Raw genomic sequence first — 14,179 nt, 5'->3', positions numbered from 1 at the left:
TGGATGGACCTAGAGATTATCATACTAGGTGAAGTTAAGCCAGACAGAGAAAGACAAATATCATATGATATTGCTTATATGTGGAATCTTAAAAAAAAAAAGATACAAATGAACTTATTTACAAAACAAAAATAGACCCACAGATAACAGAGCAATGCAAAAAAGTTTCTAAAACCAGGGATTGTGAGACCAAAGCTATAGTCACGTGAATTTTAGACCAAGAATTTTCAAACTGTTAAATGTTGCCTTTATGTTGGAAATAAATGTCTTCAGAAACTTGAAAAAAAAAAAAAAAGATCAACAGACATAGGAAACAAACTTATGATTACCAAAGGGGAAGTGGGGTGGGGGGAGAGGGATAAATTAGGAGTTTGAGGTTAACATATACATAAAACAGATAACCAACAAGGACCTACTGTATAGCACAGGGAACTATACTCAATATTCTGTAATAACCTATAAGGGAAAAGAATCTAAAAAAGTATATATATATATATATATATATATATATATATATATATACACACACATATATATATACACACACACACATATATATACATGTATATATGTATGTATAACTGAATCACTGTGCTGTACACGTAAAACTAACACATTATAAATCAACTATATTTCAATAAAAAATTAAAGAAATTTAATGAGACCTCAAAAAAACTTTAAAAATACAATAAAACAAAAGTATGAAAAAAAACATTAAAAATGCAACTCAACTGAATAACTCCTGTAAACACTTTAATCTGCCTCCCTGCCCCAAGTCTCCATTCAAAATTTTATACTTAAGTCATCAGAGAAGAAAATCCTTAATATAGTGGACATGGTGAATCCCCAGCTACCTCCCAGGATCTTTTCCATCACTTCTACTCCTCGTTATTAATCCTATCCACGCTGACAATTCCTTCATTGTGCTAGGGCCTTTGAAACAAGCCATTTACTCTGAATAATCAATCTCTCCTTCCCTCCTGCTGCTAACTTATTAGCCCTCACCCAACCTTTACCTCTCAGCAAAATCATCACTTCCTCAAGGTAACACCACACACACACACACACACACATACTGTCTCTGTTCTCTGTACGCAACTGGAGAATGACATCTAGTGTTCATGTGACCATTTATTCAATGTCTGTCTCCTCCACTGGACTGTAAACTCCATAAAGGAGGGTCATTTTCTTTTTACTCACCATTACATCCCTTAGAATCTAGCACACTAAAAAGAGAAGCTCCACAAATAATGTGTCAAATGAATAAAACAGAGTGGTCTAAAGATTCAAAGTCATTAAGAGGTACAAACAACTAGGTATAAAATAAGTAAGTTACAAGGATGTAATGTACAGTACAGGGAATATAGTCAGTATTTTATGTTTATATGAGGTGTAATACATAAAAATATTGAATCACTATATTGTACACCTGAAACTATATTTTGTAAGTCAACTATACTTCAATTAAAAAGAGTGCTTGTTAAAATAACTAGATTTAAAAGTTAAAAAAAAAAGATTTAAAGCCAACAAACCTGTCAGAATAACTATTTACATTTAAAACAAGTATAAATTTTTGATGCAAGGTATATATTTACATCCATCTAATAACCAAGGGAAATAAACAAGGTGAGGGGAAAATTAACCTTTAAGAATCAAACTAACGGAGAGAAACATAACATTAATAAATTAAAACTCTGTAATAACCACAACTTACCATTAAAAATTTTTTCTCTCTGTTTTCAGAAGTTCTAATGAAAAGCTTTACAGTGCCCTGAACACACGAATACATATCATCCTACACTGTCCCTTTCCTTAGTAGTTTAAACCAACTGTATAAAACAAAAATAGATGACTTCCCTAGTGGCACAGTGGTTAAGAATCCGCCTGCCAATGCAGGGGACACAGGTTCAATCCCTGGTCTGGGAAGATCCCACATGCCATGGTGCAACTAAGCCCGTGCGCCACAACTACCGAGCCTGTGCTCTAGAGGCTGCGAACCACAACTATCGAGTCCACGTGCCACAACTACCGAAGCCTGCATGCCTAGAGCCCGTGCTCCGTAACAAGAGAAGCCACTGCAATGAGAAGCCCTCGCACCACAACAAAGAGTAGCCCCCACTCGCCGCAACTAGAGAAAGCCCGTGAGCAGCAATGAAGACCTAATGTAGCCAAAAGTAAATTAATTAATTAATTTTTAAAAATAGAGAAACTAAAAGATATTAACATAAAAAATGGATTTTTCACACCAAAATTAAAATGAAGTAAAGAAATAAAACAAGTTTCAAACATGCTAATAATAAGCAAATAAGTAAACAATTCACAAGTACGTCTTTTTTTAAGTCCAAATACAATAATGTAATTACACATTTATTAACATTATTAATCAATATCTGTTTCCACCACTAGACTAGAAGCTTCATAAAACGAGAAACTGTATTAGATTCTGCTACCCACTATATATTTCCAACACCCAGAACAGAAAAAACATTTACTATTTAATTAACAAATATTAAATAAACAAATGAACTGCATTTCTGGTGACTTTAAGACGTTTGAAGAAAATAACCTTTATAAAGAGTAATATTAAAGATAAAATTTTATTTCACACTCATATTTAATAACCAGTTGAAGATGAAAATATACCATAATTTGGAATTAAAGAATTCTCACTTTTCATAGCTTCAAAGTAATCACTTTATCCTTTTATTCTCTTCAAGTCTTTGTTATTGCCTGTAATTCTACAAAGGTTTTTAAAAAATTCTTGTTATAAATGTATCATTCTGTGTTCTGTGCACTATACAATAATATATACTGTATTTCATCAATTCTAAGGTGCATATTTTCACAGTTTAACATATTTCAAATCAATCACTATAAGAAAGCATGTTACCTAGTTTAACTGGATTTTTTTCCCTTTCTTAACAACAATATCTTTAGCCTGAATGAAATACAATAAAGTATGTATGCTCCTAACCAAATTCATTTTTCCCCTAAAGGTTAGAAAAACATATCAGATGAATATTATACAAGAGACAACAAAACCAAAGACTTTATTACATATATGAATGGTTTCAGGCTATTCTCAGGAACTTATCATCACCCGAAACTGCTCCAGCTCTGAAAATTTTAAGTCAAATATCCCTCTCAACCACACACCCGCTTACAGCCAACATACCTGTTCCTGAACCTCATCAGGAAATAGATCCTTCCACTTTTCAGTCCTTTCCTACCTTCACTGCTACCCTATGGTAAGCTCTATCCCACACATCAGTTCAATCACTCACACCCCAACCTTCAGTTCTCTTGGCCCCCATCCTCCTGTCATACCTGCCCTATCAAGACTACTTCCTTAAAGACATCCCTATCTGGATGTCCCTGGTACACATTCAAAAAACTGTCCCAAACTGAACTCTTTGACTCTGCCAAGACTTGCTGCTCCTTCTGTATTTAACATCTCAGTGAGTAGCATCAAGAGTCATTCAATTGGCCCAGTCCAGAAACCCAGTTGTCACACTTGATTCTACCCTCTCTTTGAAACTCTCACATCAGTCACCAGAACCAGTGAAAAAACAAACTGTCAGGAAAACAGAGGCTCCCGCCAATGTACAGACATTAGGTAACACTACTCAACATAACTGAAACCCCACACACACAAACATATAACCTTATTCTTTGCCTACATTCCAAACCCTTCCAGAAGGTGTCTCCAAACCTTCATCCAAGTAAAGCTACCTAGACCAGTACTTCTCAAACTACCTGTTATGGGCTTTTGTAAAATACAATAAAAATGAATTACTAGGCAAATGAATTTTTTAAAAGACATACATAAATACTAGCACAATATTTTAATTAAATTCAAATGACCAAAAAATTACTCAAATTTTCTAAATGCTCACTCTCAATTGTTTATAGTTATCTGTCAAGGGCCAGTAACAAACAAAAGCACTGAACCAGACCCCACCTCTAATTTATGTTTCCTTCGTTTGCTCATTATAATATTATTAATATTATTACCATAAAGTACAGTCTTGACCTGAGCCTTAACCTAAAACTTTCTATTTTGTCAGAGAATTACTTTGTTCTTGGTTCACTTCTACAGTCAAAAGAACACAAACCAACATATAGTTCTACTTATTTTCTCTCTGCTTTATATCCCTCTCTCCATCAAGGACTAGCTGATCTATAGTCTCTCCTTAATCCTTTCATCTTTAGTAAATAACCTGGATGATTTTCTTTCCTCTGAAGTAACGGTATCCCCTCCTCTATCAATTCTGCCTTTTCAACACATGGAAAAGCAAAAATGCAGACAAATTCCACAAGTTAAGAAAATTTCAAAATGCCTTTACAATCAACAAAAGTACTTCTGCATAAAAACACTTTTCAATGGGTCTAATCCAGAATGGGATAAAATTCAATTACAAAATGACAGCAACACAGCATATTACTATGGAATAAGCCTTCTCATATGGAGATGATACTTAATCACATTAAGTCACAATCAACAGACAAATCCACAATTCACCTTGTGAAGCTAAGCAAACTTTATTTTATTAATTATTTATTAATTTTACTTTCACAATAATGGAAAGAAAACACGGATCATAATGAAATCAATCAATTAAATAAACAACTGTACTTACGTGTTAGATGAAAGATTCCATCACAGGCACTAATATGAGATAAAAAGGCATTTCCCAGGCCTTGCCCATTGTGAGCTCCTTTCACAAGGCCAGCAATATCCACTACATTTAGAAAAGCAGGAATTTTGCTGAAAAACAAAAGATGATTTTAATATAAAATAGTACTAAGAACCTGTTTATTAACCAAATGGCCTTCCCAAACATGTTACATGAATTAATTCTTTCCTTTCTAGAACAATGTTTATTAGACTCTCAAATGAATTAAAAAAATTTAAACAAGAAACAATCTTTTAAAGCATTAGGACTTTCTGGGGCTTCCCTGGTGGCGCAGTGGTTAAGAGTCCGCCTGCCGATGCAGGGGACACGGGTTTGTGTCCCGGTCCGGGAAGATCCCACATGCCGCGGAGCGGCTGGGCCCGTGAGCCATGGTCGCTGAGCCTGTGCGTTCGGAGCCTGTGCTCCGCAACGGGAGAGGCCACAACAGTGAGAGGTCCGCGTACCGCAAAAAAACAAAACAAAAAAAAATTAGGACTTTCGGGCTTCCCTGGTGGCGCAGTGGTTGAGAGTCCGCCTGCCAATGCAGGGGACACGGGTTTGTGTCCCGGTCCGGGAAGATCCCACATGCCGCAGAGCGGCTGGGCCCGTGAGCCATGGCCGCTGAGCCTGCGCGTCCGGAGCCTGTGCTCCGCAATGGGAGAGGCCACAACAGTGAGAAGCCCGCGTACCGCAAAAAAAAAAAAAAATTAGGACTTTCTTACCTAGGAAAATGAAGGGAAAACATTTTAAAGCAGAACAGATGTTTTTATTGTTACTCTAAAAACTAAAACTCATATCATTAATTTTATTATACTGGCACATACACACATACACAAAAGCAGAGAACATTTAAACAGTATACTGATACAGGTCAAGGTAATCATCATAGAATGAGCCAACGTACTCAACAGATACTTTGTGCCAGGAACTGGACTAAGTGCTTTACATGTATTATCATTCTAAAGTTCAAACTTACTCTATAAGATGGGTGTTATTTATTAAACCCACTTTACAGATGAGGAAATTAAGCCATAGAGGAGTTAAGAAATCTATTGCACACAGGATCACTCAGCTAATAGTGACCAAAACTGCTATTCAAATATAGGATATCTGGGTTTGCATTTAATCACCATATAGGTTTTACAGCCCCAAAATGCACATGTAATGATGTGAACCAATTGTCAGCATAGTAATAACGTAGTTGTTAACAACAGCAGCAGAATTAGACACAGTAAAGTAACAGTTAACACAAATTAGAAAACAAGAAAACCAGTCAGCCATGTAGAAATGGAGATTAAAGCATATGAGTAAATAAAGCTACTTTCAATGTCATATGACAAAGGTGTACGGTATATGCATTTATGTATCCTTTGTCAATTTTCAGAGTATTAATTTTTCAGAATGTCAATTTTATTACATGATAAAATACAACATAAAAGTTCCACAAGGGCTCCCCTGGTGGTGCAGTGGTTGGGAGTCCGCCTGCCGATGTGGGGGACATGGGTTCGTGCCCCGGTCCGGGAGGATCCCACGTGCCGTGGAGCGTCTGGTCCCGTGAGCCATGGCCGCTGAGCCTGCGCGTCTGGCGCCTGTGCTACGCAGCGGGAGGGGCCACGGCGGGGAGGGGCCACGGCGGTGACGGGCCCGCAAACCGCAAAAAAAAAAAAAAGTTCCACAAAATGCTTTCCTATTATCTGCATGGAAACTGAGTCCTTTTAAAATAACTGTTCTATAAAAAATTTTTATACAAATAGAAATTACTTCATAACTGGTACCAGCAAATCCACAGAAAACATACATAAGATGGGGTTAAGTTTTTGGTGACTACTGTGGTTGCCTCTCCAGCATCCTTTGCCCCTTCTCTTGATGACTATTGACTGTCATTTGGCTAGCCATACCTCGCCAGTGTAGCCTGGAGCTTTGAAAAAGCTGGCTCTACACCTAACTCTAGAAGGGGGCATGTAGCTTGGGCCTATACTAAGCAGCTTAATCTCATTCCCTAGGCACAATTAATGATTCTAGGACCTCTGCCTTGCCCCATTTGCCTAGAAAGGCTTAAGGAGAGATTTGCCAGAGAGGGTTAAGAGGATTCTTGAATAGAAGATCGTCAGTCCTCTGACAGGGCTTCTAGAAGCAAACTGCTCTTCCTTCACTCTGAACAAGGATGAGAAAGTATACAGTTCCAAGATTTGAGAGTTCCAAATGATTTGGTCATTTGAGATGACGAAAGGGGAAGGCGATCTTATGATCAAGCTGATAAAGTAAGTAAAATGGAGAGGGGAACAAAGCCAGGTCCTTGATGACACAACTGAGGTGCTGAAACCAACACAAAATACCATGCTACCTGTTACTAACTCAATAAATCAATTTTTAAGTCCATATGTTAGGTGCAACCAAACTCATCTAAATAATATAACTTCTAACAACTAAAACATATCACCCATATGATAAATACAAAGTACAGTAGCATAGATATGAGAGGAAAGGCCCTGAAGTTGAAGGAAGAAGTCTGGGGTTCTAGCCCTGGTTGACATTAACTATCTGTATGACCTTGAGCAAATCATTTCACCTTTCTGGGCTTCCGTTCCTTTTATAAGGAAACCACACAGGACAATCTATAGCTCTGAGATTCTGTTTTCTAATGAAAATGAGCTTCTTAATTCTGATTCTTGATTTAAGGCCAGGATAAAGGTTTAAACCATTAATATATCTCAAAAAATAAAAACTTGAGCCCTAATTCAAAGATTTTCTATATACTGTACCAATGATTTTAAGACTACTTTATATTTTTAGACCTTATGAAACTTTCTTGAAATTAAAATAAGGTTTAAAATCTTTTTAATCACTATGATATAATGAACACAGAATACCAAAAACATTTATAAGTCTTTCTTCAATAGAAACAAATGAAAATGATGAGGAGGATTTTTCTTCCATCAAAAAAACAAACAAAAAACCTGGAAACTTGCAATATAACAGGTAAGTTTGGGGTTGCAAGAAGAAAAACTATGAATTACTGTCAATTCTTCCTTATTTGCTTGACCACAAAGAGGACAAAATTAAGTTATGGAAAAAATGAAGATGGGTTCCCATTCAACTTTTGTATTTCCATAAAGGTGTTTAATCAATGTTTACCAGTAAAGCAAAAGAAATTTTGAGAAATTAATTCCCTCACTGCCTAAAATTTCAATAAATTTGAAGTCCATGAGCTTTATTATTGATTTTTTTTTAATAACATGACATTTATTTATTTATTTGGTTGCATTGGGTCTTAGCTGTGGCAGGCGGGCTCCTTAGCTGCATCTCACAGGCTCCTTAGTTGCGGCACGTGTGTCCCTTAGTTGTGGTAGGCGGGCTCCTTAGTTGCAGTAGGCGGGCTCCTTAATTGTGGTATGCGAACTCTTAGTTGCAGCATGCATGTGGGATCTAGTTCCCTGACCAGGGAGCAAACCCAGGTCCCCTGCACTGGGAGCTCAGAGTCTTAACCACTACACCACCAGGGAAGTCCCTCCAAGAGCTTTATTATTGTTGTTGTTCTCTTCATGTCTCTGGAGAATTTCAGCAATGTCACATGACCACACAGCCCCTCAGTGGCAAAGGCTCACACAAGGAGAGAGTCAGAGTGGGCAGAGAAGGCAGCACAATAGCAGCTGGGGCCTGGACAAGGAAGGCATCTGGGCAGGAGAGCAGCCCAGCAACAGGCAGGGCCCAAGCCAGGAGAGTGTCCAACCTGGGCAACAACCTGGTGGGTTCAAGGGATTTGCAACATATAAAGGGACTGAGCAAATAAGCACATTATGGGGACAACTGGAGAAAGCTAAATGGAATCTGTGAATTAGATGATAATATTAGATCATTGTCAATGTCCTGATTATGATGGTTTACTGTGGTTATGTAGGCGAGTGCCTATACTTAGCAAATACAAACTGAAGAATTAAAGTGCAATGTGGCATCATGTCTGCAAGTTATTTTCAAAGGTTCAGAGAAATTTGAGTGAAAGGCATACAAACATTCTACATATAATTTTGCAGCTTTTATATAAAATTGAAATCATTTAAAAATAAAAAGTTTTTAAAAAGGATTCAGAAGTCAGCTTGAGGAGCCAATTTGAGGGATATAATTTGAGCTATATCCAATGACTGTGACATATTATAACCAAGTGAGTAACACTGATATGAATGAATAAATGAAAACAAGAAAGCTCTTCTTACAGCAGAATGTCAACTAATAAATGAAGAAGAAATGGTGGAATTACAAAATCATCATGTGACAATCATCACAGTAATAATTAATTCATAAAAAAATCAATAGATGCTAAAACTAGAGGATGAAAGTAAGAGAAGTAAATAAATTTGGTATATATTCTGTAGTTAGAACTCATAGGAATTGCTGATAGATTGGATGTAGGGGTGAGGAAAGAAAAGAATCAAAGATAGATCTTGGGCTTTAACTTAAGCAACTGAAGAAATAATAGTACTATTTATTGAATTATAAACGTCTTGAGGAAGAACAAGTTTGACACAAGCAGGGTGAAATCAAGTCCATTTAGGACATGTAAAATCGGAGGCACCTGTTTAGCCTTCTAAGTGTCAGTGTCAAGCAGGCGGTTAGATACACATCTAGAGTTCAACAGAGTTCAGGGCTGGAGACAAAAATTGGGGATTTATCACCACATTCAAAATAGTGAAAAACTAAAAGCAAACTAAATTCTCAATAATAGGGAAATGGTAAATAATCTGTGCACATTCATATAACATAGTACTAAACATTATATTAGAAATTATTATTTATTTAAATCTGTACTTTTTAATCTAGAAAAATATTAACGATACCCCAAGTAAAAATATATCAAAAGTATGGAAGGATCTACCTCAAAAGTATTTATATCTATTATATCAAGGTAGAAGTATAGGTGATTTTTACTCCTCTCTTTATACATTTCCATATTGTCTGAACTTCCTACAATAAAACTGTATTATCTTACTTTTTCTAATTAAAGATATAATACATGCTGTTATAAAAACTTCAAACAGAGAGAACTACAAGAAATGAAGAAAAAAATGACCTAAAAATTCCATTCCCCAGAGATAACCATCAATTAGTTTGTGATCTTCAGTTCATACATTTTCCTATGAATACACACATACATGTATCATTTTACATGAATGGAATCACATAATACAGACTAATTACTCCCTCTACTTCACACTCCCGAGAAAAAAATAACTTCAATGTTAACAATGGATGTATCCTTCCTCACCCTTCTCCAGGTTCTAGGTTACTTTTATAATCACCCAAAACAATAATGCTACATTACTTTTGAAATAAACAACACAACCCTTCTACATAATTTTAAATATATCACTTATATATATTTACTCAATCTATACAGGGCCAACCACATGAACAATGGCATAAAGATTCTTCTTACCTTGCTGGTTTGTGGTACTGGCAAAGAAAGTCAAACCTTTCATCTGGCACAGGTACTCTGCTCTCATTAGGATCAATAGTGCAGAATGGGAAGTTTTCTGCTGAAGCTTGACTATTGGTTAATACATTGAAGAAGGTAGATTTCCTAAAATGAATAAAAACGATTTCAATCAATTCTTAGGCTAACACTGAGAAAAATCTATCTCACTCTAATTTCAATGCTCAAATAAAATCCATAAGGATTATAAAACCAATCTGGGAATGCAGGGTGGGGGGTAGGGCGGGGAATACATTTTTACTAACAGAAACAAATGAAATTTACAACAATGCAGCTCATGATTTACAATTAAGTTATGCTCCTCTCTCAGTCTATTTGGAACGTGAAAAGCATCTCCCCAAAGAATCTTTGTTATAAATGATAACTAGTCTCACAACACACCACAAAATCTATTTTACTCCTAAAGTACCTGGAATACCAGTATCATTTCACCTGTATCTAGTATAATCTTCTCTGGCATAAATGTAGAGAGGTGTGCATTTAGTTAGGTCAATCACTTCACAAGCATTGGCTAATTGTCTAATAGGAAATGGGAGTTTGGAGCTCAGACTCCCTTCTAATTGTTAGTGCATAAGGATTACTGGTAATCTAGAACTGTGAATGGTGGATTGTGAAAGTCAAAATGTGAATTTTTTCCAAGGTATAATTTTAATCAAGAAAAAGCTATTAAAAATGAAAGAACTGTTCACTAATTTTCTGTTATCTGATTTTTATCAGATAATACACACTCAGAGAATGCCAACTCGTATTACTATTCTATCTTTTCCAAACACTTTTTAAGGTAAAAATGTCTCCCAGATGAGCTCTAACCCTATATTCATCAGAAGTTTATACTTGCTACAGTTAGTTCATCTGACTGAATTTTAAATCAGAGAACCAGTCCTTTTTTTTTTTTTTTTAAATTCTGAGACCCTTTTAAAAGAGTAATGAACAGGGACTTCCCTAGTGGTCCAGTGGTAAAGAATCCACCTTACAATGCAGGGGACGTGGGTTCAATCCCTGGTCAGGGAACTAAGATCTCACATGCCACGGGGCAACTAAGCCAGCACGCCACCACAACTACTGAGCTCGCATGCCTCAACTAGAACCCCCAAGCAGCAAACTATACAGCCCACCCACTCTGGAACCCGCACGCCACAACTACAGAGCCCACACACCCCGGAGCCAGTGCACCACAACTAGAGAGGAGAAAACCCACACGCCACAACTAGAGAAAAGCCCGCGCACTACAACAAAGAGCCTGTGCGCCACAACTAAGACCCAACGCAGCCAAATATAAAAATTTTTTAAAAAAGCCATCTCTGGGCTTCCCTGGTGGCGCAGTGGTTGAGAACCTGCCTGCCGATGCAGGGGACACGGGTTCGAGTCCTGGTCTGGGAAGTTCCCACATGCCGCGGAGCAACTAGCCCCGTGAGCCACAATTACTGAGCCTGCGCGTCTGGAGCGTGCGCTCCGCAAAAAGAGAGGCCACGATAGTGAGAGGCCCGCGCACTGCGATGAAGAGTGGCCCCCGCTTGCCACAACTAGAGAAAGCCCTCGCACAGAAACGAGGAGCCAACACAGCCATAAATAAACAAATAAATAAATTAATTAAAAATAATAATAATAAATAAAAAAAATAAAAAAAATAAAAAGCCATCTCTAAGACACCCTCTAAAAATAAAATAAAATAAAATAGTAATGAACAAAAGGCAACAAGGAAGGCTTACCTAAATACTACTGGTGAGAAGGATGGTTTGGCAACGATATATTAACTTGAACCTGCCCATAGGTCTTTAAGATATTGCTCTTATATCACATTCAGACTAAATATTTAGGATTAAAGTAGAAAAGTTTCCAAAAACAGACACTTAAATCATTACTGGTTACTTAGAGTACCAATGGTCAAATCAGTAGCTTTCAAATGCTTGCCTATAACAGACTCAGCTGAGAATTTAAAGGCATGCACTACCAGGCCTCTTTCCAGATTTGGTGTAGGCCCCAGTATTTTAACTCAGCTAACAACTCACTGAATAATACTGACTGTTGTAGAATTTATATTGGTAACCTCTAAGAGCCTGGTAACAATCCCAGAACTCTAGGAATGATGATTAAGAGGAAATTACTAGTTCCTATAGAGATAGCTTTTCTTTTCAATCCTGTTAAGATAAATGTCATAGTACTTAATTTAAAATAGTCTGTATATTTATCAAGTTATAGTCCATCTATTTCAAGAAAGACACTGAAGATTAATACAATTTTAAAAATTAATATATAAAATAAGGCAGATAATTTTTAAAAAGAAAACTCACATTCAAATTATGAGCTTTAAATGCCATGTCCATTAAAAATAACGAGGACTTCTTGGAGAAATTACTAGTTCCAGGTCTGGGACCAGAAGTATACAAGATGAATCTCAAACAATTTTTCCCCAAGGGAAAACAAGGAACCTACTGAAGGCCATAGAGTCCTATCAAAAGCACTCTGGAGCCAATCTGAATAGGCCCACAGGCCAAAGATGGGTCAATCTGAGCATCTTTAAGGATAGCTACAATGAACTATAACAAATCAAATAACTTCATATCCATGAGCTGTTAATAATCCTCAACAAGACAAAATCAAAAAAAAGAAAAAAAAAACCCTCTCTGGCTACCTTTTAATGATGCTAGGTGATTGATTCTTCTGATAACCGTTGAGTAAAACATTCATTGTGTCTTTCCTATATAAACTGCACTTTTAGAGTAACAAAGAGTTGATGAAGAAAAGATTCTTTTATAGACATATTCCAGCCAATAAATGAAAAAAGAATAAAAAACTTAGAATACCACCATTTTGCAACCACTAAGGAACTAATGAATTGGGTAATTATCACCAATGATCATTAACTGTCTCCCCCCCAAAAAGTACCTCCTAACAATTATGTACACCATCTTTCAAGTATTCCTGACATAAAAAAATTATATGATCAAAAATTATCTGAAACTTACCTGATCAAGCCTTTAGATATTACTATCACTTAACAGAAAATACAGAGGACAGGAGAACATATTAAATGACACCACATAGATGCAATTAAGAAAATTTGGACTTTGGAAAATTCTGTAAGACTAACATCCAGATTTCTCTAACAAGTCAACTGGTGGAGGGAGGAAATTCTGCTTCTGGGTGAGATGCAAAAGCTAACAGCAGACTAGAACTCTCACCCAAAACTAGAAAAGCCATTTAAATGCAGGATACAGAAAGTATCTGTTTGAAGGGGCTAAGAATCTGGAAATGGGACATTTGCCCATTCTAGGCAAAGTAAGGCGGCCAAGAATCCAGGGATCTCTCTTATGCAAGAACAGCTTTACTCGCGTAAGCTGATGCTGAAGTACAGGGAACCCAGCAAAGAATTAGAAGACTTGGAGGATGGACCTCAAGAACACGACCAGTTTTCCCCTCAGGATATTGCTCACAAAAGGGAGAATTACAAAAGTGTACTGAAGTAAATGAACTGGAGAGTAATATGCTCCATACCTTATTCCCCTCCCTACACAAAAATAAAACATAAAAAGTGATACTTAGGTTGCCAAAACAATCCATAAGTCCTTATTTACCGAAAATGTAAGTAAAGGGAATTCCCTGGCGGTTCAGTGGTTACAATTCCGCGCTTCCACTGCCAAGGGCGCGGATTCAATCCCTGGTCAGGGAACTAAGATCCCAGAAGATGCGCAGTGCAGCCAACAAATAAAAATAAAAAAATAAAATGTAACTAAAATATTGCATACCTGCAATAAAAATATTACAAAATAATGGTACAATAAAAATACTTCAAGGAAAATTTAAATATATTAATTAATCCACTTACAAGACATTTGTGCCTTTCTTGGGGGACAAAAAAAGTGCAGTTGTATTTTTGTACACTGTAGATAAAAAACTGCTCATTGCTATTACCACAGTCACAGTAATTGCAATATAAAAAGTCCAGGGGCTTCCCTGGTGGTGCAGTGGTTGGGAGTCCGCCTGCCGATGCGGCGGACACGGGTTCATGCCCCAG

General features: G+C 36.8%; 1 protein-coding gene across 3 annotated transcripts in view; it reads right to left on the bottom strand.

Moving 5' to 3' along the window:
* Nucleotides 1-14,179, bottom strand: part of OLA1 (Obg like ATPase 1) — a 167,950-nt gene that overhangs the window by 132,241 nt on the left and 21,530 nt on the right. For 2 of the 3 annotated variants that reach the window (XM_027128093.1, XM_027128077.1), the window contains exons 3-4: nucleotides 10,108-10,251; nucleotides 4,641-4,768 (exon numbers count right to left, since the gene is read on the bottom strand). In XM_027128093.1, the coding sequence (XP_026983894.1) occupies nucleotides 4,641-4,768; nucleotides 10,108-10,251 (272 nt within the window). Of the gene's footprint in view, nucleotides 1-2,123; nucleotides 2,160-4,640; nucleotides 4,769-10,107; nucleotides 10,252-14,179 lie in introns of all 3 variants that reach the window. The other variant, XM_027128087.1, reaches the window with a different exon arrangement.

This window comes from Aethalodelphis obliquidens, unplaced genomic scaffold, assembly GCF_003676395.1.
Source record: "Aethalodelphis obliquidens isolate GAN/ISIS:26980383/991018 unplaced genomic scaffold, ASM367639v1 scaffold2, whole genome shotgun sequence".
NCBI lineage: Eukaryota > Metazoa > Chordata > Mammalia > Artiodactyla > Delphinidae > Aethalodelphis > Aethalodelphis obliquidens.
The sequence above is the reverse complement of the archived record's forward strand: the minus strand, read 5'-3'. Positions and strand labels throughout refer to the sequence as shown.